Below are 24,005 nucleotides of genomic sequence, written 5' to 3'. Positions count from 1 at the left end.
AGACACACGTAACACACATGATGAACTTCTTTCAACTATTCGTTCGGATTCCATACGATTCTCTATTTCTGCTTAAAGTACCGACGCTTTTTATTCAAAATATTAGAATCTACAGGATCAAAGTATCACGCGATACTTTTTCAAAAACAGTAATGAAATACTCTCTCATAAAAGACTCATTTCCAAAAACAAAACTTCTGTAACGCGACGACTATTGAAGCTTGCACTTAAATACATAGAATGGCAATTCTTTCCGTTTCTTTTCTACAAAATTAAAAAAAAAGGCACACAAACAAGACGTTTCTCGCAGCGGTAAGTCAAGAATACACGGAAACGTTCGAGAGACAGATCACAGCAAGCGTCTCGCCCAGACAGAATCGTTGAAATTGATTCTTCCGAGGGAAACAACAGATCCTTGCCTTGTAAGCGTCCGGTATGTTAACGGGCTCTCCGCTCTCGGCGACGTAACCGACGATCCCCGTCCCCCAGGGGATTTTGATCTCGTCCTTTTTCTCCATCTCCAACAGCGTCGATCGCGAGCAAACGTCGAACAGCTTCGAGACCAGGCATCTGCTTCGCGAGTATCCGGTCCCGCGTTGCTCCGCGTTCCCGTTCCCCGTTTTACCGGGGCTGGACGCGTATCCGGTCGAATTGTTCGTGGCGGAGTCGTGGTTCTGCGACGAGGGCATGCACCCGCCGCCACGCTCGCCCTGGACCAGGAACAGGGAGCCTCGATCCGCGTGTAGAAGGGTGCTCACGTTCTGCAGGATCTTGTGGCACAGCGACCTCACGTCCAGCTCGTTACAGATGTCCTTCACCTGATGGACGATAGAATTGTTAGCGGTGTCGAACGGGTTTCGTTTGATAATTATTTTGCATTATTTGCGCGAGTCACAGGGTTTAATCGTATCCCTCTGTTTCTTGCTTCGCTATGATGGTAATGGATGATTCTGTATCTAAGTTGTTAATATCGAAAGGTATATTGGCTTATAAGAGTTAACGATACTGAAAAGTAATATCGTAAGATTTCTTCTATTTTGTATATTTCTGTTGAATATTTATGATTTTTCTTAATTCGTTCTAATATGTCATTCTAATATGTTATTGGTGGAGATGTGAAGAATATTATGCAAATAAAATGAAAATTGTTGATTGTAATTAAGCTGATGTCCTGATACTGACTTGAAGATTAATATTTGTATTCCCTAATTTCGGGTGAAAGTGCGTGCGAATATTTGTACGCTGTACGTGACACAGGTTTTGACTAGCAGGCAAACGGGAACGCTGACACAGCTTCGGCGGAGCAGTATCAAAGAGGTAGATGCACAACGAGGAACATTAGCACTTTTAATGTCTCATCGTGCGATACGCTTATCTTCGAAGACATTATAAAAACATTATATTAAATTATGAAAGCAAATTATAAGGAATCACAAAAAATTGATGGTGATATGCAAAAAACCGTGGTCGACCTCTGTGATAATCCCCGAGGAGCTTTCTTATGATCTCCGGACGCTCGTCCTTGAACCGTGTAACCCCCGTAACCTTCCCTTATCTTCAATAAACAGGAAAGCAAGTGGAAATAATTTAGATGCACGTAGCTTAATAATGGGTTTCTCGCAGCTGTTTCCATAATACTCCGTAGAACACGAATTAACGATGAAAGGAGAAGAATATACATCGTCCACTTTAAATGCATCACATTTTATTCAAATCAAAGCAGTCAAGCTATTCGAATGCAAGTTTGCGTTTACTCGAATCAAATTACTCATCCTCGTTGTAATTTTAACTACAGTAATTAGAATTCAAGATGACGTTAACGAACTGGATGGCTACAATGGCACTTTTTCTCTACATTTAATATAATTCGAAGTGTATCTCAAATCTAGTAAAAGGTTTAACGAATGTTAACTTCGCTCAAGATTTCAAAAAATAATTCAAGTCGAGCGAAGTAAGTGGTTCACATTTAAACAAGTGGTTTCAAGCGACCCGAAGAAATCCAGCTCTCTCGACGAAGCTAGAAACCCGAAGCACCGCTTCGAGTCAAGTAAACTAACAACTTCGCTATTAATCAAACTGATTACAAATTACTTAAATTCAAGTGACCGAAACTAACGAGACCAAACATAGAAACTGGTAACGCCGCTACGAGTGAGATAAAATAACAGATCCACGTTAGCCAATGTGCACGCTTTCCGTCGTTCGATTTCAAGTGACTCGACGAATAAGAAAAACCACAGAAAAAAAAACTCCATTTCAAATCGAGCATGAACAGCAAGTTCCCATTAGCAAAGTGTTCCCAACCTCAATTCGAACTCAAGCGAAGCTTCACTCGAGTTCCATCGATGGTGACGCGTGCCTCGCGGAAAATCGAAAGGAGAATAATCTTTACTCTCTAGTAACGAAAACAATCGCAAGTACCAATTCAAAGATGAGATCCTTCTCGTCGAGATGCCTGAGCTCGTGTCTGGACCGCCTCTGGGGCCTGCCCGCGTTTCCAGCGCCGACCTGCTGACCTCCCGGCTGACCCGAATCCCCGGGCGAGACGCTCAAAAATGTTGGCGTCCCGTCGATCGTGTTCACGATCGGCTTCAGCAGACCGCCCCGCTCGAACTCGTGCGCGGAGATTTTCCGCACGGGCGTCGTGGCACCTGACCCGCCGGAACCGCCGCGACCGGAAGACGACGTGCCACCTGCGTGGGTCGGGCTGGACAGCTCCACGCAGCTGCTCGACGACGATGTTGGCGTCGCGTGCGAGACCAGCCACATGTCCACGGTCTGTCTCGTCACTTTCCTGTCGATACCAACGTCCGTTACATTCCACGATTGTTCACTCGGTGGTTTATTGGTAAATTTTATCAAATCGTGTGTGCGTGTGTGTGTGTGTGTGTGTGTGTGTGTTTGTTTTTTTAAACTATACTGTGAGAGAATAAATTGTGAGGAGTATTGTTAGCGACAGAGGAGGATTGATAGATTTCTAGTTTGAAGAGGGATGGATAAGGTTGTTAGAGTGGAAAAGTGTAAATAGTTTGATGTTTAATATTTGTCGTACGTTGGTTTAATTTTGTGAAGATCGTGGGTAGGAGTGAGTTTGTTTGGTACAGGGTACTAGGGGAACTAATCTTGTTAGTCAACTGGTTCTGGTTTCCTATGGTTATGCACAAAGCATGATCTTGTGCTTTGGGAGCATCGTGGAGCCGCGGGACTCATCGCGTAATTAGTAATTAGTATTGTACGGTAAAAATTGTAGATATTTAGCAGCAGTCTTTGACAGTTCAAACTACAAGTGTTTCGATTCACCTGACACTCGACGAAAACTAGTTTCATAAATAATAAATAAATAAATATCCTCGTCATACCAATTCGATATTTATCCTTCCATTTGTCGATGTAAATTCATGTTCTCGTCTTGTTTGTGCTTTTCAAATTCGCCACTTTTCTCTAAAAAATTAGAGAACCACGCGTCAACACGGACGCGCGAAACACAGGATGCGACAGCGACTCGCGTGGCAACCAAGAGGTAACGCAATATTCTAATATCGATGGCTGTTCGATTCACGCGTGGAAGGAAACTCGATCTGTTCTGTCCGTAAAAAGTTCGACCGTTCGAAAGCATCGTGTTCTCGGTCGCCAGCAACTTTTGTTGCCTCCCGTGACAATTAACGCGTCGATTTACGAAATTCACATGTTATCGTTTCCATATGTTTATCGCGCTCCACTTTCGACGTTCATAAATCATTCCGCGGCGCGCGTTGCGTTTAATGCCCTTCGCGATCGAGTACGTCGGTTCTTCAGAGAAAACTAACGAAAATTATACGCTCTTCGCAGCGATCGATAAACATTAGCAAGTAATAAACGAATAATAAATTCCCGCGATCTCATTGTAACCTCTCATTACGGGCAATACCGTATCGGCTATAATTGGAAGGGCGTTTAATTAATCGATAAAATATATTTTAGCTAGCAGCAATTAAGATACTCGTAAAGTGTACGCTAATTAAGCCACCGATTTCAAAAGGACACGTTAATCGATTATGAGATTTTCTTTATCATGTATTCTATTAATTTTCAAACGTATCGCGTTTGGTATTCGTCAATTTCTTAGTTCTAATGAAATCTGTAATCAAGAGGAGAATTATTTTACTACGCGTCGATGGAATGTTTTAAAAGCTAGACATTTCTCTTGTAACATGTTTCTTGCATGTTTCTTGTAGATGTAAAATAGAAAATATCAGTTGTATTTGTGAAACGAGATAGGGGTTGTAGGATACCAACGCGATACTCGAATCTCTCCCTTATACTTATGTTTTCCATGCTGAACAAAATCTACTAATATCAAAGAACCTTTACTTAATTCGTGTAAATGACTTCTTCCATTATTGTCAAAGGGACATTTCGAAATTGTTTGGAATACAAGAGCATTTAGTTGAGTAAATGAAATGAATGAGAATAGTGGAAAGAAGGTTTTTTTTAGTAATAACCTGAGAAAGTAGTCGTTGACAAAGTCAGGGTGTTCGTCGAGCCATGCCTCCATACGAGCGTATTCCGCGTCGTAGACGGCGGAAGTTGAAGAATAGTAGCCACCGGTGGTCTTCCCATCCTGCATCTGCTGCAACGTCCCCTGACCCGCCATAGGAGTCTGCACCCCTTGCATCCCCTGCACACAAGGAGCTGCCGTCTCCGCCGTCATCCTCGGTTCTTCGATGCTCCGCAAGTGCAGGCCTACTTGACAGACCAATCACAATCGTCGTTACTATGGACCCTTTGAACGTTACTCGATTCATTTCTTAAAACTAGAGCATTTAGGACCTCGAAAATATCTTTGCTCTATGCAATTTATAGGGATATTATTACACTTTGGAAAATTTTCTTTTCAATGGTAGCTAATTATTTAGATATTTTTAATTACAATACATTTTGAGATCAAGGTGTTAATGGAAAATAGTCTGGGGCTGCATTTAATAATTTCACGTGCACCCACGAGTTTAGAGCATTACTCTGGGACCTCGAAAATATCTTTGCTCTATGCAATTTATAGGGATATTATTACACTTTGGAAAATTTTCTTTTCAATGGTAGCTAATTATTTAGATATTTTTAATTACAATACATTTTGAGATCAAGGTGTTAATGGAAAATAGTCTGGGGCTGCATTTAATAATTACACGCGCAATCACGAGTTATTTGGAATATTGCATTGCATATATTAAACCTCCTATCCTCATTGGGCCTGTATGACGCACAACGGATATTATGCTTCAATAGTTAATACGTTTTCAAATATTCCTATTTAACATTCAATATACTTGTTGTATTTTACATTTGCATTTATTAAGAATCGATTATTTAACTATTTAAGGGACGACTTAAGCTAGAAGTATTGTATGATGAATAAGACGGATACTTCTATTGTAATCGTATTTATATTTTATCAGATTACTTTTTTATTTTACGTACGCGTTTCAAGAAAATTTATGGAATTACATCCTCTGCGATGTAAAATATGAAATTAGCCAGTTTTTTATATTGTTCGCATTTGTGAAAATGTTAGCATTAAGGCTATTACTGTCGACGGTCGCATGAAACAGTTACAAGAGCCATGGGACACGGTTTGCCCGCTCCTGCTTTATAATATAATATTTATAATTAGGTTTCGAGTTCGTTCTCGGTGAACTCTGGCTCGGTTTGTTCCTGTTTCGCTGCTTTAAGTGCGAAAATAAGCGAGCGGTTATTTAAAAAACCAAGCTTTCATCAACGTGAACCGCATTTGTAAAACATGCCATAAAGTAATAAGCGAACGTAATGTTTTTTTTAGTGACATTCGTTCGTTCAGAACACACGAAAATTGATTCTCTCCGATCAAATGCGATCTTTGAAATGTTAATCGAACGTTAAACGATTGCAACTGATTGTAAGCGATTCGAAGCAACGATTGCTAACTTCGAGACACGCGTGGAACACGTTCCCTTTCATTTCTCAATATCGAGCGTAGAATTTTGCAGGATGACGAATGAAATATTTTCGAAATGTGTTCATGGTAAACGAAATAATACGACTAAACGTAAAATTGAGGAAAATGAAGAGAGTGAAAAAGAGAATTTCTCAGAAGAAATTAGAATATTTCCTGGACATTCCGAGAAACGGAATTTTTCGAGGAAAGTTTTGTGTTCGCCACAAATATATTCAAAAGTCATCGTGCGAATTATAATGACGTCAACACATATTTATATACTTCTATTTTTCCACGCGAGGATTCTATTACCTATAATAACTTTTTATTTAAAAAAATACATAATCACGAAGATCAATACTGATTATTAATTACAAGTTTAACGATTTAATGAAGACTTTATATACTTAAATGCTAAGAAATAATGAATTATGGTATTTTGCTACTACTGTATATTAAATTTTCTGCAAAAAAACTACATAATTATACGATTGCATCTCATTAGATGCGAGCTAAATAATTAAGCGAATATCGTATCTAATTAAATGCCAAGGAAAATAACCAGTACAAGGCACTGGGATTTTATAAATTAAATTTCTGCTCAAATATCGAGTCAGGTTATAATTAAATATATTAACGGACAAATTAGCGTGACAAATATTATATCAATCAATCCACAGCGCAGTCTTTATCAGTAATGGCCTCGTTAAATTGACGGAAGACCAACGAAGATGGAATAAGAATGACAGGATGGCAGCGCAGCGGCGGTGCCGGAAATTCCGAGACGGCATGGCGTCGCAATCGAATCTATATTCACGTCACGATCGACTGACTCAACTTTTGAAAAGTTCTGCGCTCGCAACTGAGCCCCGCAAAAAAAGGATGCACGGATTCTTACACGGTAGAAGTTTGGGCAAGATTTTATCTAACGTAACAAGCTTTCATAACTTCCTCGCTCGCGAATTTTCCTCTCCGACTTCGGCTACGAAAGTCACGCCCAAGTGTCTTAAAGTACAAGCTACAAGAATATCTTTAAAACGTTAATAATTTCGAGACGTCAAGATTTACAAACGACGAGATTTATCGCGGAAAACTATAACAAAGACAACGCAAAATCAACGTAAAATAGCGAGAAACTTCTGAGAATTCTAACAACCACTTTCTTGCCCAAATAAACCAGTAAACAATTATTTCAACAGCGCATTTCATTCAGAACAGTCCCACATAAATCTACTACCAGAATCTTCCAAAGAAATATCTTTTAACGTTCGCAATTTTTGTGTGAAACACGCGAGGATAAAAAATCGCTACATAAATCACTCCTGCGAATGTTTTGTTCAATCGAATCTCGGAACGCTGTTGTACAGGAAGTGCGTAAAAAGGGGTGAGTTATTTATCGTTGCGAAGTAAATATATCTGGCTGTAATGGGAACAGAGATAGAATTTTTATAAACGCTCGTCGCTGTGATAAAAATCGGTCAGAACGGCGGAAGTGAAGGTCCTGGTGACTTTGACGGTGCGTTAGCGGAGGCCATGTTGGAGGATCGACGTTGGAGGATCGTAAGTCTTAATTTCCGCGGCGCGTCTGACGGGGACATTTCGCGTGCAATAGCTTAGAAGAAACGGAGCTAGACTAAACGATCTGGCCGGGTTCTTCATTCGTCCCCGTGGCACGTTAAATCGCGAACACTCGCGGAAAGTGGCGGCGGTCTTGATTTCGCACCAATTTAAATTAACACCACGCGCCAAGGGGTTACACGTGATTCAGAGCGGTCAGCCGGCGCGTTCCAAGAACGCGTTTAAGTGAATCCGACTTTCTCTTTCTTTTTTAAGTCAACATTACTTGGACTCGCGTCTTTTTTTTCTTCTTCTCACTTTACAGTGCACGTGACACGGGATGTTAGAAAAGTGATTAGCAGCCACTTGCCTGTAATTATATACTGAGAAATGATGAAATATGAAGGTGAATGTGTAATGGACTTTTTCAGTTTGAAAAATAGGTAATTACGAACAGATATCGCGAGTCATATGAATAATCAAGCATATCTAATTAAATATCAAGAAACTTCATATGAATATTCATTATAAATGCAATCTATTTTTTAGTTCAATCAAAGTGTAGATTATTAAATACAATTAATTCTTCGCTGTTTGCTCCAAGAAAAGTATTCAGATAAAGCTATTTTATAAATTCTAGATTTAAATATTACAATTATTACTATACAAAGTTAATTCTATTAGACACAAAATAAAATAATAAAGTTTAAGAAATTCCAGAAGGTATCATTAAAAAAATTTCGATGATACGAACAAACATATACATACATTTCAGCTGTTATTTAATTAAGAAAAATTGTAACGAACGCAGAATCTTCTGTCACCTAAACCTTGCCATATTTTCACAAAATATCCTCAACGACAAACGTGAAAACTGTTCCGCAGCGACGTTCAAAGTCTACCATCAGACTGTCCTCTCTTCTTCAAGCAGACGTTCATCAAAGAAAAGGGTAATCTTGAAAACGTCAACGACAAACTTTCAACAGCGACGACGTACGTAGACACGTAGATATCTGCACGCGTGGAACAGGTCCCGCGGTTCGTCTCAGGTAAATGGAATCTCCCAAGAGCCAATCAAGCGACTTAATTACCGAGGGAACTCTCATCTCGCTCACAAATCGCGCGCCTTAATAATCCTCGAGCTGGCTGCTCGCCGATAACTCGATAATGCGGTTAACTTAGATGATTACGACGTTTCGTATCCATCGTGGACAAAGTGACAGAGAAACGTCAGCCTTCTTACATCTCTCTCTCCAATTAAACCAAATTATTATCACGAACGGTGCGAGAGCTTTTTAAAAGTGGATTTACTCTCTTTTTAATTAACAAACAGTCCACTTTCAAGTTTAGCGAGATAAAATTGAATCATTTTGGAAGTTTGCAATTTTGACAATCATAAATTTGATTAGTTTTCTTTAATTTTATACACGTACATATGTACTGAGAGATCGAATTTAATTATTGAGACGATCAATTAATTGTTCGATCAAGTTTGAATTTTATATAGATACAAGGATTATTTGTTTTATACGAAAAGAAGTTAGAAATAGTTCTTGAATTGTTCAAGAAATGGCTGACCCGACGATTTTCCAATAAAAATGCCAAATTGATGTCTGCACGCGGTAATCTGATTTATTTCTTCCGTTTACATCCCCAGCCACTGCTTTTAAGGCAACCATTCGTTTAAAACACGCTCCATATATACACAAGTGTACAATAACGTCACCGTTCCTCTAAACAGAGACGCATTCGTCATGTCCGCTGACTGCACATGAATTATAGAAAGAAAGCATTTGCAAATATTATGCCGTTACTTCACGCGTTCTTATTGCGTCTGAAAATGTTCGAACTATTCGCTTCGATGCGAGCTACAATGAAAAATCATCCACGTGAACTTGACCCTAATATCGCCGATGATTTATGTGGCGGAACACTTTGAAAATGATACAGTTAAGGACTCTGAGGTCTTCAATTTTTTTCATTCGCAAAACAAATCGCGTACTCGATCACTATATTTATCATTAGCTCAGATGGTGAACGTGAGAAGATAAAAATAATTATAAAAAAAAAATTACTTTACCGACACACGCATCGTGTTTAAATAAAAGTCAAGTGGTAGACCGTAAATAATTGTCGAGGTGCAGTTTCGGATTAATTTTCTATTTAAACCATTGGAACTATCATTTTATTTTAGTTTCAGAGGAAGTAAACATCGATCCATTGTTTAAACGAACGAAATATAAAGCAAAAAGGAACTGTGAAACAAATATCGAGATCTCGAGCGAAGGAAACCGTGTATACGTACATCGACGGTTGACAGGCACACAATAAAGCTCTATTATGAGAACTTTCCGTTCCATTTTCTACCCAGTCTATAGCACGAATTTCGTGGACAGATGTGCGCACGGCGATTGACCAAACACAACCAAGTTTATTTCTACCATTTTCCTACACCGCGCATACGCCATCGAATATATTTTTTTCTCCCCGCGAGAAAACACCGGCGCCATCCTGAAATTTCAACGAGACTATTTTTCAATCTGAATAGAAACAAAATATAATTCAAACCACGCCGCGGATCGAACCGATCCGCTGCGATTTAAAAACTGGCACAGATACGCCAAGAACTAAACCAAATATATATAATTCATACATACCAATAAAAAAAATGTAGCAAAATTAAAAAAAAAAAAAGGTACAAACACAAAATTATCTGAATAAATATCAGATTTTTTCAGCGCATACGAACGTGCCATAAAATAATAAAAAGCTGAAAGGAATAAATCACGATTCGAATCAAATTGAACGCTGTACAGCCCCCGCGAAATTTATCGAGAGACCCAAAAAACTAACACGTTCGCATCGATCGCGTTCAGCTGATGAACTGCGCGAGGTTTTCGAGCGGGGCGGACGAAAATACACGGAGGAACAAGCCCTACCCTGGGCAGCTCACCCTTGCAGAGGCGGCACAAAGGGTATGGCGGTTTATTACTATGCCGCGACAACCCCATCCGGGTCTCGCGCAGCTCGACGCAGCGGAGGATCATGAGCCGCGCGGTAACTCATCCGTGGTAAGTTCTCGAGCGTTCAACGCTGAATTAGCATGGGACTTTTTACAGCGGGAACAAACTCGGCTACGTAGGAATTTTCCCCGTCAAACCCGCGCGGCCCGTGTTTTTCCACAGGTTCCGTCCGGCTTCTATCAGCTGCCTGCCGATTCCCGTTGCCGCAACGGGATTATTCCATTCTTCCTTTTTCCCATTTTAATCCCCGATATCGCTGCGATTAAACGCGTCGGGTAAAAGGTGACTCTCGTAAGCACAATATTCACTGATCTCTCTCTCTGATCACTAATGGAAGTTAGGGTACAATGCCTTGTCTCAAACTCGAGATCGAAGTGTCGTATTTGATTTGGAATTTTTTCAATTTTCATTATTTGCCAGAAAGCTTGTAAATGTCTGCTATGGTAAAAGGGAAGTTAGTTCTAATTAAGCAGGCAATGAGAGAAGCAGTTAAGATGTTATTCTATAACTTTGGAAATTTCTGAAGTTTGATCTCTCTCTGATCATTGGTAGAAGTTAGGGTCCAATGCTTTGTTTCAAACTCAGGATCGAAGTGTCGTATTTGATTTGGAATTTTTTCAATTTTCATTATTTGCCAGAAAGCTTGTAAATGTCTGCTATAGTAAAAGAGAAGTTAGTTCTAATTAAGCAAACAATGAGTGAAGCTGTTCAGGTGTTATTCTATAACTTTGGAAATTTCTAAAGTTTGATCTCTCTCTGATCATTAATAGAAGTTAGGTTATCCAATACCTTGTTTCAAACTTAGGATCGAAGTATTGTGTTTGATTTGGAATTTTTTCAATTTTCATTATTTGCCAGAAAGCTTGTAAATGTCTGCTATGGTAAAAGGGAAATTAATTCTAATTAAGCAATGAGGGGAGCAGTTGAGGTATTATTCTATAACTTTGAAAATTTCTAAAGTTTAGAACTTTGTAAGTATTTGTAAGAGAGACATAACCTCTAATTAACGCGATGGACCTTGAGATCTGATCTGAAAGGATTTATAAGCAGAGGAAAGTAACGGTGAGTAAACGTGAGTATAAAAAATGGAAAATAGTAGCATTTCGTTCTTCCAGCAGGGGAGAGTATCAATTTTATTCATTGATCTCGCGCGAAGATGGCTCCAAGCTCTCGTCCCACTTATCGCCTCAATTATCCTTTGAATTTCTCGCATTGAATACACTCGGCCACTCGAGAAATTTGCATGCCTTCGATCGAGATTAACGGCAGGTCTTATATCAACCGACAAATCGCGCGGTGATAATGAAGGGAACTTCCAGCTCTATTGTCTTCTTGGGAATCAGAAAGTTATTGATCGTTCTTACCGTTCGATCCAGATTACCTTTTTTTCTTTTTTCCCTTATCGTCAATTCTTCACAACGGAACGTGGAACACTTGTAAACAAGTCGCGAGCAATGCGAACGTTCTTACAGCACGATATATAATAAAATAGAAGAAACAATTACTCGACAATTTTCAACTATATAGAATGAAATATTCTTTACTAACTGAATCCTATTCCTAACTAATCTCCACTTCTCTGGTTGATGCAGTAAACACTAATTATTATTTATCGAAAGCAACGTTGATCAATCTCGTCTATGCTTGATAAACTCATCTTGAAATATACAAATCGAACATTTTGACATTAATACAAATACATCTTAAACACTTTCCAAATACGTAATTCCTTTACTAATTACTAGCTTACTAATTACTTATACACAGCTACTTCTAATCTATTACTATCTTTATTACTTATTAATTGTGTATTTCTGACGTCAATCGGGACGTCAGTCTAAACTTGCCCTCCACGCCAAGACCAATTAATAATAACTACAATAATCCGTCTCGTAGGTCGTTCGAAAAACTACACGTGGAATAGATTCATTGGACAGATATTGAACACCGTAGATAGACCAGAGACGCCGCGAGAATGTCAGAGTCGCGTGTGCAAGAACAGCAAGACACCGTGTTCCACATTGCAACAATGTAGATCTTCGTGCCTTCATTGTTCCCAGAGAATAACCTGGTGTTAGTTGTAATACGACAGCAAGAACAATAACCGGAATACCTTACTCCGACGAAGCGTTCGGCTCTGCTTCAACGTACCAAACCCCACCTTTTCCACCGCGTTTTGCATGCCTCTTGCTTATGCTTTTCTTTTGCTGTCAGTCTCTCTCTCTCTCTCTCTCCTTGTCTCTCTCTTTCTCTCTCGTCTCCTCGGTTAATACAGGCTCAGGCTGGCGTAAGCTTCCCCACAGGCACGAGCGGATGTTGCACATGGGAGAAAAACGGTGTAACGTCATCGACTGCCGTGACCAAGAACGACCCTTGTCATATTCCTCGCGCGCGCAAAGTGCAATACTTGTTAATCTCGTTACTCGAGCCGATCTTGATCCAATAATAACCGTACGAGAAAATTAAAAATGTCCACCGTTAATGCTCGTGCTGGGATTACGCGATGGAGTCAAGGTTTAAAGGTGGCTTCAAATTTGTTGGCAAGCTACGTTGGAATTTATTATATGGGGTAGTTTTATATTGTATTCTTTTTTTTTTCTTAATTCGATTTATAGGTAAGTTTCAAGTGTAATCGAGGAAACTGATGTGCGAGGACAGCTCGCTTGAAGCGAATAGCCTTAAGAAACCAGCGACTATATTAAGCCGTGGAGATTGGTCTGGCAGAGTCGATTTCTGTCTACACGGTGGATTTCACGGTTCTGGCGATTCGAAATAAACGTCGATTAGCGAGGTAGACCTCATTATCACGGCATAGCTGTACAGTGACCGTCTCCGATAATAGTTTTGGGAATGGTCCAGATTAGTGTGCTGCGGATCAGTCGAATAATCAGTTTTTATGACACATAATTTCGTGTTCACTTATGCAATTCGACCAGCACATCGTGCTCGACTGTTTATAATCTAACGAAATACCTCTGTTTCGTCACAGTGGAATTTTTTCCATTCGAATTTCTATTATATAATTGACCATGCACTAAATTAGTTCGCAAATTGAAAGATACAATTAATTTGTTGGCAAAAGTGTGATTTGGATTGTATATGAACAATTGGACGTGAAAGATCCTTAACCCAGAGAATATTCAATATTCTTCTTCTGCTTAAAGTTACTCGTTACGCTATCCTTTTCTAATGACAAGTTTTATTACCGCGCGACGCTATTTTTAACGTTTGATGAGTGTACGCGGTTAAATATTGTTTAACCTTAAAATATAAGCATTCGTATGATTTATGACTCTCTTCGAACACGTTTTCTCTGAAACTATGTTGCAAGTTTTTCTCCTTACTTCCGACTTGAACTGTCGGTGTTAAATTTCAGTTGAAAACTGGATTTACTGTTATAAATTATACGATGTTTGAAATTTTAAAGATGGTACGCGTTTATGTGTTGATAATAATTAAATATAAAAATGAAGTAGGAGGATATATTCTTGATGCCAGAGAGGCTGTCGTCTTTACTTGAACCGCTAAGGGTGGTTCTCGAAAGGGAGTGCTTTACGTTTACACTAAACACCCACTGCACTCGAAGCACTTCTCTTCGCGATGCATCTTGAATTATTCGATATAACCCTGGGAAATGCAGCAAAGAGACGTCTGAATTCGTCGATTTCCCAAAAAGAAATCGTATCTCCATATTTCACACCCGTTAGACAACGTGAAAATGCGATCGGAGAAAAAATGAGTCGAGGATTGTGAAAGTCGAGGCATCACGCTTCAAGACGTGGTCCAGGTATATACATTGTTGCACGGTTCACTCCTCGAGATCGCTGCGCCACTTTATAACCACGTCCGATGTAATTACTTCGTGCCGCGATAAAACGCAATTTACTTCTAAACAATATAATAAGAACGAAAAAAATACACGGTGGTTGACCGCATTTCTAATAAAATTAATAAACGCGGGTCTCAAAGAAACCGGCGAACACCGTCCAGACACGAAGGGGTTGGTCGAGTATTTAAAATAAAAAAAAAAAAAAAGAGAGAACTCGACGAAGAGCGAGCAGAAAGAAATGGCGTTGGTTCTATCGTTGGAAAATATCAAGAGTACATTTACACGGCCACGTTTATGCCCGCACTTCCGCCCGACATTTTTTCTATCGGCCCATATTTCAGCTCGCGAGCAGAAACACGCGCGTAGGGCTTGGGCAGAGAGCGCGTTGTTGGATGAGGCCGACGCGACCGATCACTAACCATCATTAACGACAGGGACGCGCGTTAGTTATAATTAACGGCGCGCACGCTATTTTAAAAACGCCCCTACAGCCACATTTCGCGGTCAGACTTTTCCGTGTCCGCTGTCGCACGCTGCTACGTTTCCGCGCAGACCTCATCACTCTTAATGGAGACAAATAGGACGATCATAATTATGATAATCGGACTAACTGGCCATATACAATATCAGCGGTGTTTTAAGAGCACGCATACACCGTGTAGAACGTCTACTTAGTCGTAATTAAGCGTCGTTCGATATTCTTTTCTACCTGGGAATGCTAGAATTCGTTATTCGAGAGTAGTCGATCTTCCTTGAGATTAAAAACACGTTAACATTAATCGTCTCGACTGATCTAACTATTTTTCTTTTTTTTTTCTTGATAACAGAACGTTGGAATTTTTTGAGAATTTTAGATAATTAATTTATTCGAGTAGCAAGGAGAAGTTTCGAATGCTTGGCAGATTTGCAATTACTTTGCCACGCGGTAATGAAAATTGGTATTCCGATTAGATCATGAAAAATTCATTGCGTCCATCCGTGGTGTTATTGAAATGCACGATAATGAGCCAATCGAAGTTAGAATGTCTCTAGGTGTCTAGCTTCCAAGCTTAAAACGTTTCACATTTTTAACTTACTTCACTCTAAGATTGGTCAACTCTAATCAGAACTACGCCTTCCTGCTTATCAAATTCTTATCAACTTTTTTATAATTAATTTGACAGCCAGCTTAATTGGTCTCACAAATATAATAACATCTGTGTATGTAATAGAAGGTACTTTCGAATTGCTGAACGAACTCAAAGCCTCTCTCGTTCGAATACCCTCCCCCAACAATAAACCAACTCTCTCTTCCTCTCTCGATGTCGTTCGAACCCCCTAAAAAATCGCCGTCTTCCACTGGCGATCGTCGAAATCGTTCGGTTGGTTGCGTGGCATCCAGGCATTTACCCGTTACCGCTAATGGTGACAGTGCCAGCCGCGTTATGGTGCTGCCGGTGTTGAATGGCGAGGAACAGTAAGGTAGCAAACAAGAGCATGCGACCAATCGGCCTTCATTCGCCGCTGCTCGGCGCGATGGCGCCAAGCTGACCTATCTGTTCTACCAGCCACGGTTGCTCGACTCGAACGATCGCCTCACTTCCTCGAGAGAACACCCGACAACTTTGCCCACGTCCATCTTTTTCCCCATCCGATTTTGCAAAAACCCGCGACACTGTTTCCAGCCACAGTCGCAATTAGCGGAGGACTACGAAACGCTATAAATCGCGGTATTGCTGGAAGAAGCAGTCACGGTTTACGAACTCTTAATGCTCGTAAAAAACAGTCTTTCTTAGAGTAACGCTCGCCACGAAGTTCAAATTTGCGCGTATTTTCAATGACGCGTGAAAGTCTGACTTTGTTTTGTGGTGTCTCTTCGAAATGTATTATGAGAGGCTTGTATTTTGGTTTAATAAGTATGGTCAGTGAACGTGAGAAGTGTAGTACTGGTGTGGCGGGAAATTCGAACTGCTTCGAACCGACGATTCGATATTCGTGGTAAATCTCGAATGTTTAAAGTTCTGATGGATCTTGAGGGTTTTCGAAGTGTTAAAAATCTGAATAACTCCTGAGAGATTAGACGAGATTTATATTTCAAGCTTTTAAAGTTTCTCGAATCCTTCGAGAGTCTCGATCGGATACTTTTACGTACCTCGAAGAGCGCGATGAGTGGTTAAAGTCAAACAGAGCGCAGGTCGAACGCACGGCGAGTGGTAAACGAACGTTGGTTAAGCGCAGACGTTGGACAAGGGTCAACGACTGTGAGACAAGCCGCAGAAGGCGATGCCTTCGAAACTACCGAAACTTTTTCGAACCGATCGAAAGTTTTGATTCAACACCCATATCAAATCTCTCGAGGCTGAAGATTTATGGGGACTTTCGCAAATTTTAAGCATCGAAGCGACTTCGATCCTCGTAATATCGAACAGCTGAGACTTGTTCTAAACTACTTTGCGAAGACCAATGATATCTGGATCGATAAGTATGCTTGCTTTATTTTGAACTATTTAAATTATGAATTATGTACCGTGCTACGAAACTTTCGATAGGAGTCACTGATCTTTCGAATTAGCAAGTGTTCCGCGAGTGTACGTGCAAACAGTGCTCGCTATTCAGGCATGTATTTTCACTGTTTCGTTCCACGACGAGTTCTGATACTAATTTCGTAACAGAATGATTACATTATAATGAATCGAGTCGAATAAATGAATCGATAATATTGTCAATGATGCTTTGTTTATAAATTTTACTGCGTTCATCGAGGAAAAAAAAGAAAAATAAAATTTGTCATTAATTATGAGAAAGTTTGCTTTCGACAAAATCCAAAAAAGATTAAAGCGTGCAATTTTCCCTTAATTTTTCATCGAGAAAGTTTTGCGACGTATTTCCATTAGCTGGTGATTTTGCAAATATTTTATTCTCAGATAAGTTAGCGCCACTCTTCGTACGGATTTGCTTGCTTAATAAAATGTTAGCTTGCGTTGCTCGATTGGCACAGGTGCGATCAAAATTCGATAACTTGAATGAATCCGATATCCAAATGTAAAACCACTGCATAGCTAATATTTCGTTATTCTTTGACTCGCGAAATATCATTGTTTATTAACGGATTAGTCAGTGTGGGATTATAATCATGATGCCATTGTTTGTGCCATAAACGAAGTTCTCTTACCCAGCATTTGTTAATGTGAATTTTAATAATTGCTCGCGAAATAGAAAAAAGTGCAATCGATCGAACACACTTTGCTCTGATAAACAATTTATTAATTATAGGACAGCTTATATATATTAAACGATAATATTATACATTATGCGCTACCTTTGTAACATATGATAACAAGATCGTCCATGAAGTCTACATGCATATTTCAAAATGATAATTCCTCTATAACAACCGTAGAACAACTTTTGTCAAATTGAAAAATGCACTCTGCCATTGCTCGACAGTATCGAAACAAACGAAACAATTTCCATACGTTGACTATAACATTTTTTATAATTAATTTCTTCTATCATTACTTCTTCTTCCTGAAAACCAGCATTTACATACTTCTCGGTTACTACTCGCCGCAACAATTTCTTGCGACAGAAACTGAAAGCATTGGGTACTAAAAAAAGTCGCGTGACACATTTGAAAACCCGCGTTTCTTCCACGACGAGGTTCGAATAGTCAGACGATTACTGTTAAACGATTTGCAGTGCGACTCTTCGATTTAGATAGAAGGAATTCAAGTGCAAAGTTCAGCAGCGGCTTGGCCACCGTGACACTGTTAGTAAACGCAATCGTGAAGGAGTGATAAACGAAGATTGAATCGCTATCAGTGGTAAGTTACGCTGGTGGCTGCGATAAGAATTTTAATAATGTAAACGTAATTTTGTTTCTCTCTTTTTTTCTCTTAATCGTTCGATTTCTATGGAAAATACGAGCGCGAACGCGTCGACGTCTGGGTGGAAGCGGTTCGATCTGCTGGCGACAACGCCACGTGTTTCAGTCCGTGAAGTCGGTGGGCCCAGAATCGTTGCACGTGTTTCCACGTACAACTGTTCACCCGTGCTGGATTAAACTGAATGATTCTGATAACAAACGAAACGGTGATACCGATCGAAGATCGGTGCCCGGTATCGCTTCGAGTATTTCTTATCTGATTGCTTAATCGACCGCGCAGTTCCCTACAGTCATTGCGTTTCATAATAATGTATACAGCACAATGTAATTACGTTGAAAAAGTGGTTAATTATGATATTGGATTAACGTCGAGGCCGCCGCGATTAAATCAGCCGTATTCTCCCTCTGGTATCGTTTCAGAACTTTCAGACATGATTCATGTTCTCCATCGTTGGTCTTGCCTTTTGGTGAAACAATTTTTTTACTGCTAACTGACTACCTTCGTTATCTGTCCTATGGCAAACGTTGTCTTAATTATGTCTCTCGTTTTTAGAAATAATTCAATTTCGAGGAATGAAATTCCATCAGATATCACATTGCGAATGTAGATACTCAATTTGGACACCTAAAAATATCTTACAAAAGTATCAGAGATTTTTCTTATTCATACAAACCCCGGATGATGTTCTAAACACTTCTGTTTAACTGGTGCTATAAAACAGAACGTTTTGGAAGCCTTCTCAAACAATACACAACGCTCTCAAGCTCGTCTGAGGGACATTCAACGACGTATCTTTCCCAGCGTTTCGAAAACTCGAAACGAACGTCTCCAAGTCGTGCACCATCGACCAGAAAACCTCCCATCGACGACCTCCCGTGCACCGTTCGCCCCGATCCATCACCGATCCTTAACGATACTCCCATTCCAGCGATCGTGCCACACATATCTACTCTTTCAATTGAATTTCACCGGCTCGCGGGAACTGGACTTTCACGATTCGAGCGAGATACGCACAATCGCGGACGTGTGTACCGTTTGAAAGGTTCCAGCGGAACGGAACGGAACGAGACGGAACGGAATGGAATGGAACGGAATGGAACAGAACGGAACGGGACGGGACGAAACGGAACGGTACCAAGAGAGGACAGCCGTTTTTCGTGGATCCGGAGCACGCGATCAATGGGACCTCGCATGACAGTGACAATGCGCGGCTCGGCTGGTAGCGATGCTCGGATATCAAAGAACAATAAGCCAGCAACAAGAGCGTGCAACCGACCGGCCTTCACACGGCTCGCCTCGGCCTGGTGGCGCCAAGCTGACCTATCTGTTTCCACCAACACACACGGGTGTCTCGCCTTTGCACGGCTCAGCTCGCCTTGCTCGACTGGCTCTGGCTCTCGCGCAGGAAAGTCGCGGACGTGCTCGCGCAACCGTGCTCCCTCGGCTGTTGTGTATCGGTCCCCTGGGTCTACGCGCGTATTCGTGCGCGCCTGTGCGTCTGTGTGCGCCACGAAACGATTCGAAGGCACCGACGCGCCGCGTAATCGCAGCAACCTCGGCTATCCGCCGGGCCTTCTTTTTCTACCGACGCGCGCAAGGTCCATCAATTACCTCTTATATACACACGGTTTCGTTCATCCGGGAATTATTTACGCGCGAGACTCCGCGGAACTCGCGCGCCATTCTTTTCGAGACCCTCCGCGACGTGACGCGCCGCGCCGCGGTTACATATCCGCACGTTCACACGCGCGGCTTCTACGTCGTGAATGATTGATACGCGTTCGACGATAAAACAGAAGGAAAACTAACAGGAATACTTAGAACCGAGCGATTCCAGTGGAAACTCGAGTACGCGGACGTTTCGAAATTGCCGGCACGACGCCGCGACGGTTGCTTGGTTTTTGCCACCGGTGCACTGTGCACGGGTGAAAAAAATCGCACCTCCTGCGGATTAACGAATTTTTGCTTCGTCGAACGAGCAGGGTGGACGATTCTTCTAATGTTTGATGAACGTTTAGAAGAATTTAGAGATTTTTCTAGGGCACGAAAGAGATATGCAAGCTTTTAGAGTTTGTTGTTTAAATGGTAGTAATCGCAATTGAATTGAAATGAAAAATCGCACCTCCTGTGGAGAACGAATTTTTGCTTCGTTGAACGAGCAGAGTGGACGATTCTTCTAATGTTTGATGAAGGTTTAGAAGAATTTAGAGATTTTGCTAGGGCACGAAAGAGATATGCAGACTTTTAGAGCTTGTTGTTTAAATGGCAGTAATCGCGATTAAATAGATATAGTTTTGATGTAACTAATTAAAAGTGTATCGTATGGTTTAGAATGAGACGAATAAGATCATTTAGTTCGATTAAAGTAGAGTACTGTAATACTAGTTGAAATTATTTTGTTTCTAAGTAAGCAAGTTTGTGCAAGATTAATAGCATTCCATTTGTTTTATTCTACACGTTCCTGCTATTATATCTATTCATCGACAACATTTTTTCCCCTACTCTTTAAGAAATATGCTAAACAAGGATACTGTGAAAACCGTTAACACATTCCACGTTAAGTGTGTACACAGAAATTAGACGTATCGATACAGTTCGCTTAAAACCAGGGTAAAGATTCACACATTAAGATGTTTGATTTGAAAAATAAAGAGAGAGGCAGTAGCTTTTTTCTTTAGGCTTAGAGTGAGATTTCCTGTAAATGGGGTGGTGGTTTCATTATGGCGGTTCAGTGATCTTTTGTAGAAGACTTTTTTATAAGAGGGTTTGGTCTTTTTTGTGGGGGGAGCAAGGTTTGCTCATGGGATTTTGGAGACTTTTTGTGCGGGGAAGGGTAGTTTCCTAATAGGACTTTGGTGATTCTTCTTTATGGGAACTTATTCGTTTTTGGGGTCTGCTGATACTTTATGGGAGTGTTTGTTCTTTTCTGAGGTTTTGGTGATCCTTTGTGGGGGGTTGTTCCTCTTCGAGGTTTGCTGATTCGTTATGGGAGGGTTTGTTCCTCTTCGAGTGTTTGGTGATTCTTTGTGGGGGGTTGTTGTTCTTTGGGGTTTTGTGGTTCTTTGTAGGGGGTTGTTCCTTTAGGGTTTGGTAACTTTTGTGGGGGTTCATATGGGGTAGGGGCTGTGTGGGTTTAAGGGTTGCGCAGTTTTCAGGGTCGGGGTTGTGTGTGTAGGGCTTGGGGTTGCGCTGTGTAGGGCAAGGGTTTCCAGGCCTGGTACGGTAAAGGGGTAATATATATGGGATCATGATCCAGGGCAGGGAGCATCAATTCATTGCCTCAAGCCGAAGCGAGGCTATGTCTTAAAGACATTACCCAAAAATTGGGTGATGTGATGTTCTTCGCTATTGCGATTTCGCATCACCAACGTTACACCGCGTCAGCTCATCTTATAAGTACTAAGGTGTCAACTGTCTCTTGCGAGAAAGGTGAAATTACGATTAGCCATCTGGTGGCCACGAGGTTTACATCACGAACCGCGGTTTTCGGTTTAACAATATAGTGGGGTGGTTGCCCTGCGCTAGGCGCGTGCTTGCGTTACGCTTAAAGGATCTTCCGATGCACCTAGATATTTCAGCATCGAAAAGAGTACTCTTATCAAACGAAACGAGTATCGATACGAAAGTATGTAATCAGCATATCGAGTGTATAACTGACTTTTAATGAGTTGCGTCTATTTCAGCATTCATTAACACGATCAACGTAAACTGCTAATACTAAAATGTTCTAATTTCTTCTATCCATCGTTACAATCGCAATAAAATAAAAGAAAAAATTCTGTTCTGCTTGAAACAGGTATCGATACCTGTGTCTCGATGCTGAGCAGATACCAAGACTTTCAACTTGCATCGATTTCCAGACGCAAACTCTCCGAACTTAAAACAAACATAAAACCGACTCTCAAGAAATTCAGTGCTGTAAAATTCCAGCCGTTCCTAAAAAAAAAAAGAAAAACGTAGCGCTACTTTCGACACACCTCGTACAGTGGCAGCAAAGAAACGCATCGTTACAACTCCATCGCCGACAATGTAACGCAACAAAACCGCGGCCTGCTCAAAAATAACTAACCGCTCGAATACTTTCCGAGCGGCGCGCCATAAACTACAACAGCAGGAAAAAAGGAGACGAGGATTCCGTTACGCGGACTGTCAAGAACCACGGCGGTCGTGACAATGAACGGACGCTCCACCGCTCGACCTCTGCTCGAACCAGTTTCCCTAGGATCCGGAAACGCGGAGGAGAGGGTACCAGGAAAAGGGAGAGGGGGGGGGGGGGGGCCAACCACCAAATAGCGAATATCACCACAGCGTTCTAACAACAACGATCCCGTGTATCTGCGATCGCGACAAGGTCGAGGGCGTCCCCCGCCCCAAAAAAGGACAGAGAAGCGGAACAAGCGGATGAAGAAGGATTTATCGCATCTCGTTCGTCCGTCTCTCTTCGTGGTCCGTCAGACGTGGCGGGCTCGCGTAGCTGGGCACGAAGGGCAGAGAGAAGGACGAGGAGGGAGGGCCTACTCCCTGCAGCCCTACTCTCTCGAATTTATACGAACACCGGCCGCCGAAACCTGCTCTCCGACCGGTCGCCACGATCGTCTCCCTTCTTCGAATCCCGGTAGCACCGGTCCTCTTCCTCCGCCGCGAGGACCGCGGCGTGTACTCCGTCGTCGTGTCAAGTTCAATGCTACCGTTTTTTCGTGTCCTGGCCCCTTCACGCGCGCAACGCGCCGCACGGCCCTCTCGTTATCTCTTTCTCCGAGCTCGCAGAGGGCCCGATCTTTTCACCGTGTTTCGCGGCTCGTTCCCTCCTTCCGGCTGGCTACCGTGCGTCAAAAGCCTCTTTCGTACGTCATTGGTAGCCAGCTGGGCAGGCTTCCGGGCTACAGCCGACCATAATCGCTCCGCCGCCTGCGATTCGTTTCCTGCGCTCGTGTTCGCGCGTCCGCGGTACGCGTTTCACGGGCCAGGGGGGAGAAAAAGAAAAGAGAAATGTGAGTCGTGCCCGTGCGCTCGTATGAATCCTGCGCACCTGAATCGGGAATATCGGTATCGCGACAGCGACGTTGTGAGATTTACTGTATGCAAGGCGTCACGCGTCGTCTCGACGTGGCTTTTAATCGAATCGCAGATTTTTGTTTTCGAGTCGCGGAGTTCCGGTGGAATTTTATTCGGACACTATTTTGGGTTCGAATTTAGTATCGAATTCATTGTATTATCAGTATGATAAATTATATCGTGAAATAACGTGACGAAAGGTTAGTTTCCTTTAGAATTATTTACGAAAAGAGAGATATTTCATAAATATATTATATATAAAAGTGTTTAGAAGAACTGCAATACTAAATAAAATACTCAGCAAAGATAATATTTAGGAAGCCACGTTTGGCATCGAGGAGGTCTCTGGTCTAACCAGTGCAATTGTAATAATTATAATTATTATTATATATATTACTCTCTAATTATAAGTATTTGTAATGATGCTTGCAGTTTCGCTCGTGGGACGAAGGTCAACGAACAAGACCAGCCAATTGGCGGTCCGTGCGAAAGTTTAAGCAGGCGAAACCGCCAAATTGTACAGATATGTACGCGATACAGTAAACCTTCATCGAGCACAGTGGACGTGTCGAAATAAACGTTGAGCCGAGCGTCTAGCGAACCCTTCGTTTGGGGATCGTTCAAAAGCGCTAAGAATTTCGCGGGGGATGATCGATGGCGCGATTGTTCGGCGACAGGCGAGCTGACGGCGAAAGAAACGCGATGGGGCGCGAGGCAAATCGGGA

General features: G+C 41.5%; 2 protein-coding genes across 6 annotated transcripts in view; both read right to left on the bottom strand.

Annotated features, from left to right (window-relative positions):
* The window catches only part of LOC143424510 (dual 3',5'-cyclic-AMP and -GMP phosphodiesterase 11), an 89,059-nt gene that overhangs the window by 4,555 nt on the left and 60,499 nt on the right, over positions 1–24,005 (bottom strand). For 3 of the 5 annotated variants that reach the window (XM_076896613.1, XM_076896612.1, XM_076896610.1), the window contains exons 3-5: positions 4,482–4,722; positions 2,422–2,794; positions 420–818 (exon numbers count right to left, since the gene is read on the bottom strand). In XM_076896613.1, the coding sequence (XP_076752728.1) occupies positions 420–818; positions 2,422–2,794; positions 4,482–4,690 (981 nt within the window). In that variant the 5' untranslated portion in view covers positions 4,691–4,722. Of the gene's footprint in view, positions 1–419; positions 819–2,421; positions 2,795–4,481; positions 4,726–24,005 lie in introns of all 5 variants that reach the window. The other 2 variants (XM_076896611.1, XM_076896609.1) reach the window with 1 other exon arrangement.
* LOC143424448 (uncharacterized) overlaps positions 1–24,005 on the bottom strand; it is a 167,126-nt gene that overhangs the window by 131,230 nt on the left and 11,891 nt on the right. The window lies entirely within an intron of this gene.

Source organism: Xylocopa sonorina, chromosome 6, assembly GCF_050948175.1.
Source record: "Xylocopa sonorina isolate GNS202 chromosome 6, iyXylSono1_principal, whole genome shotgun sequence".
Taxonomy (NCBI): Eukaryota; Metazoa; Arthropoda; class Insecta; order Hymenoptera; family Apidae; genus Xylocopa; species Xylocopa sonorina.
This window is presented reverse-complemented; position numbering and strand designations above follow the sequence as displayed.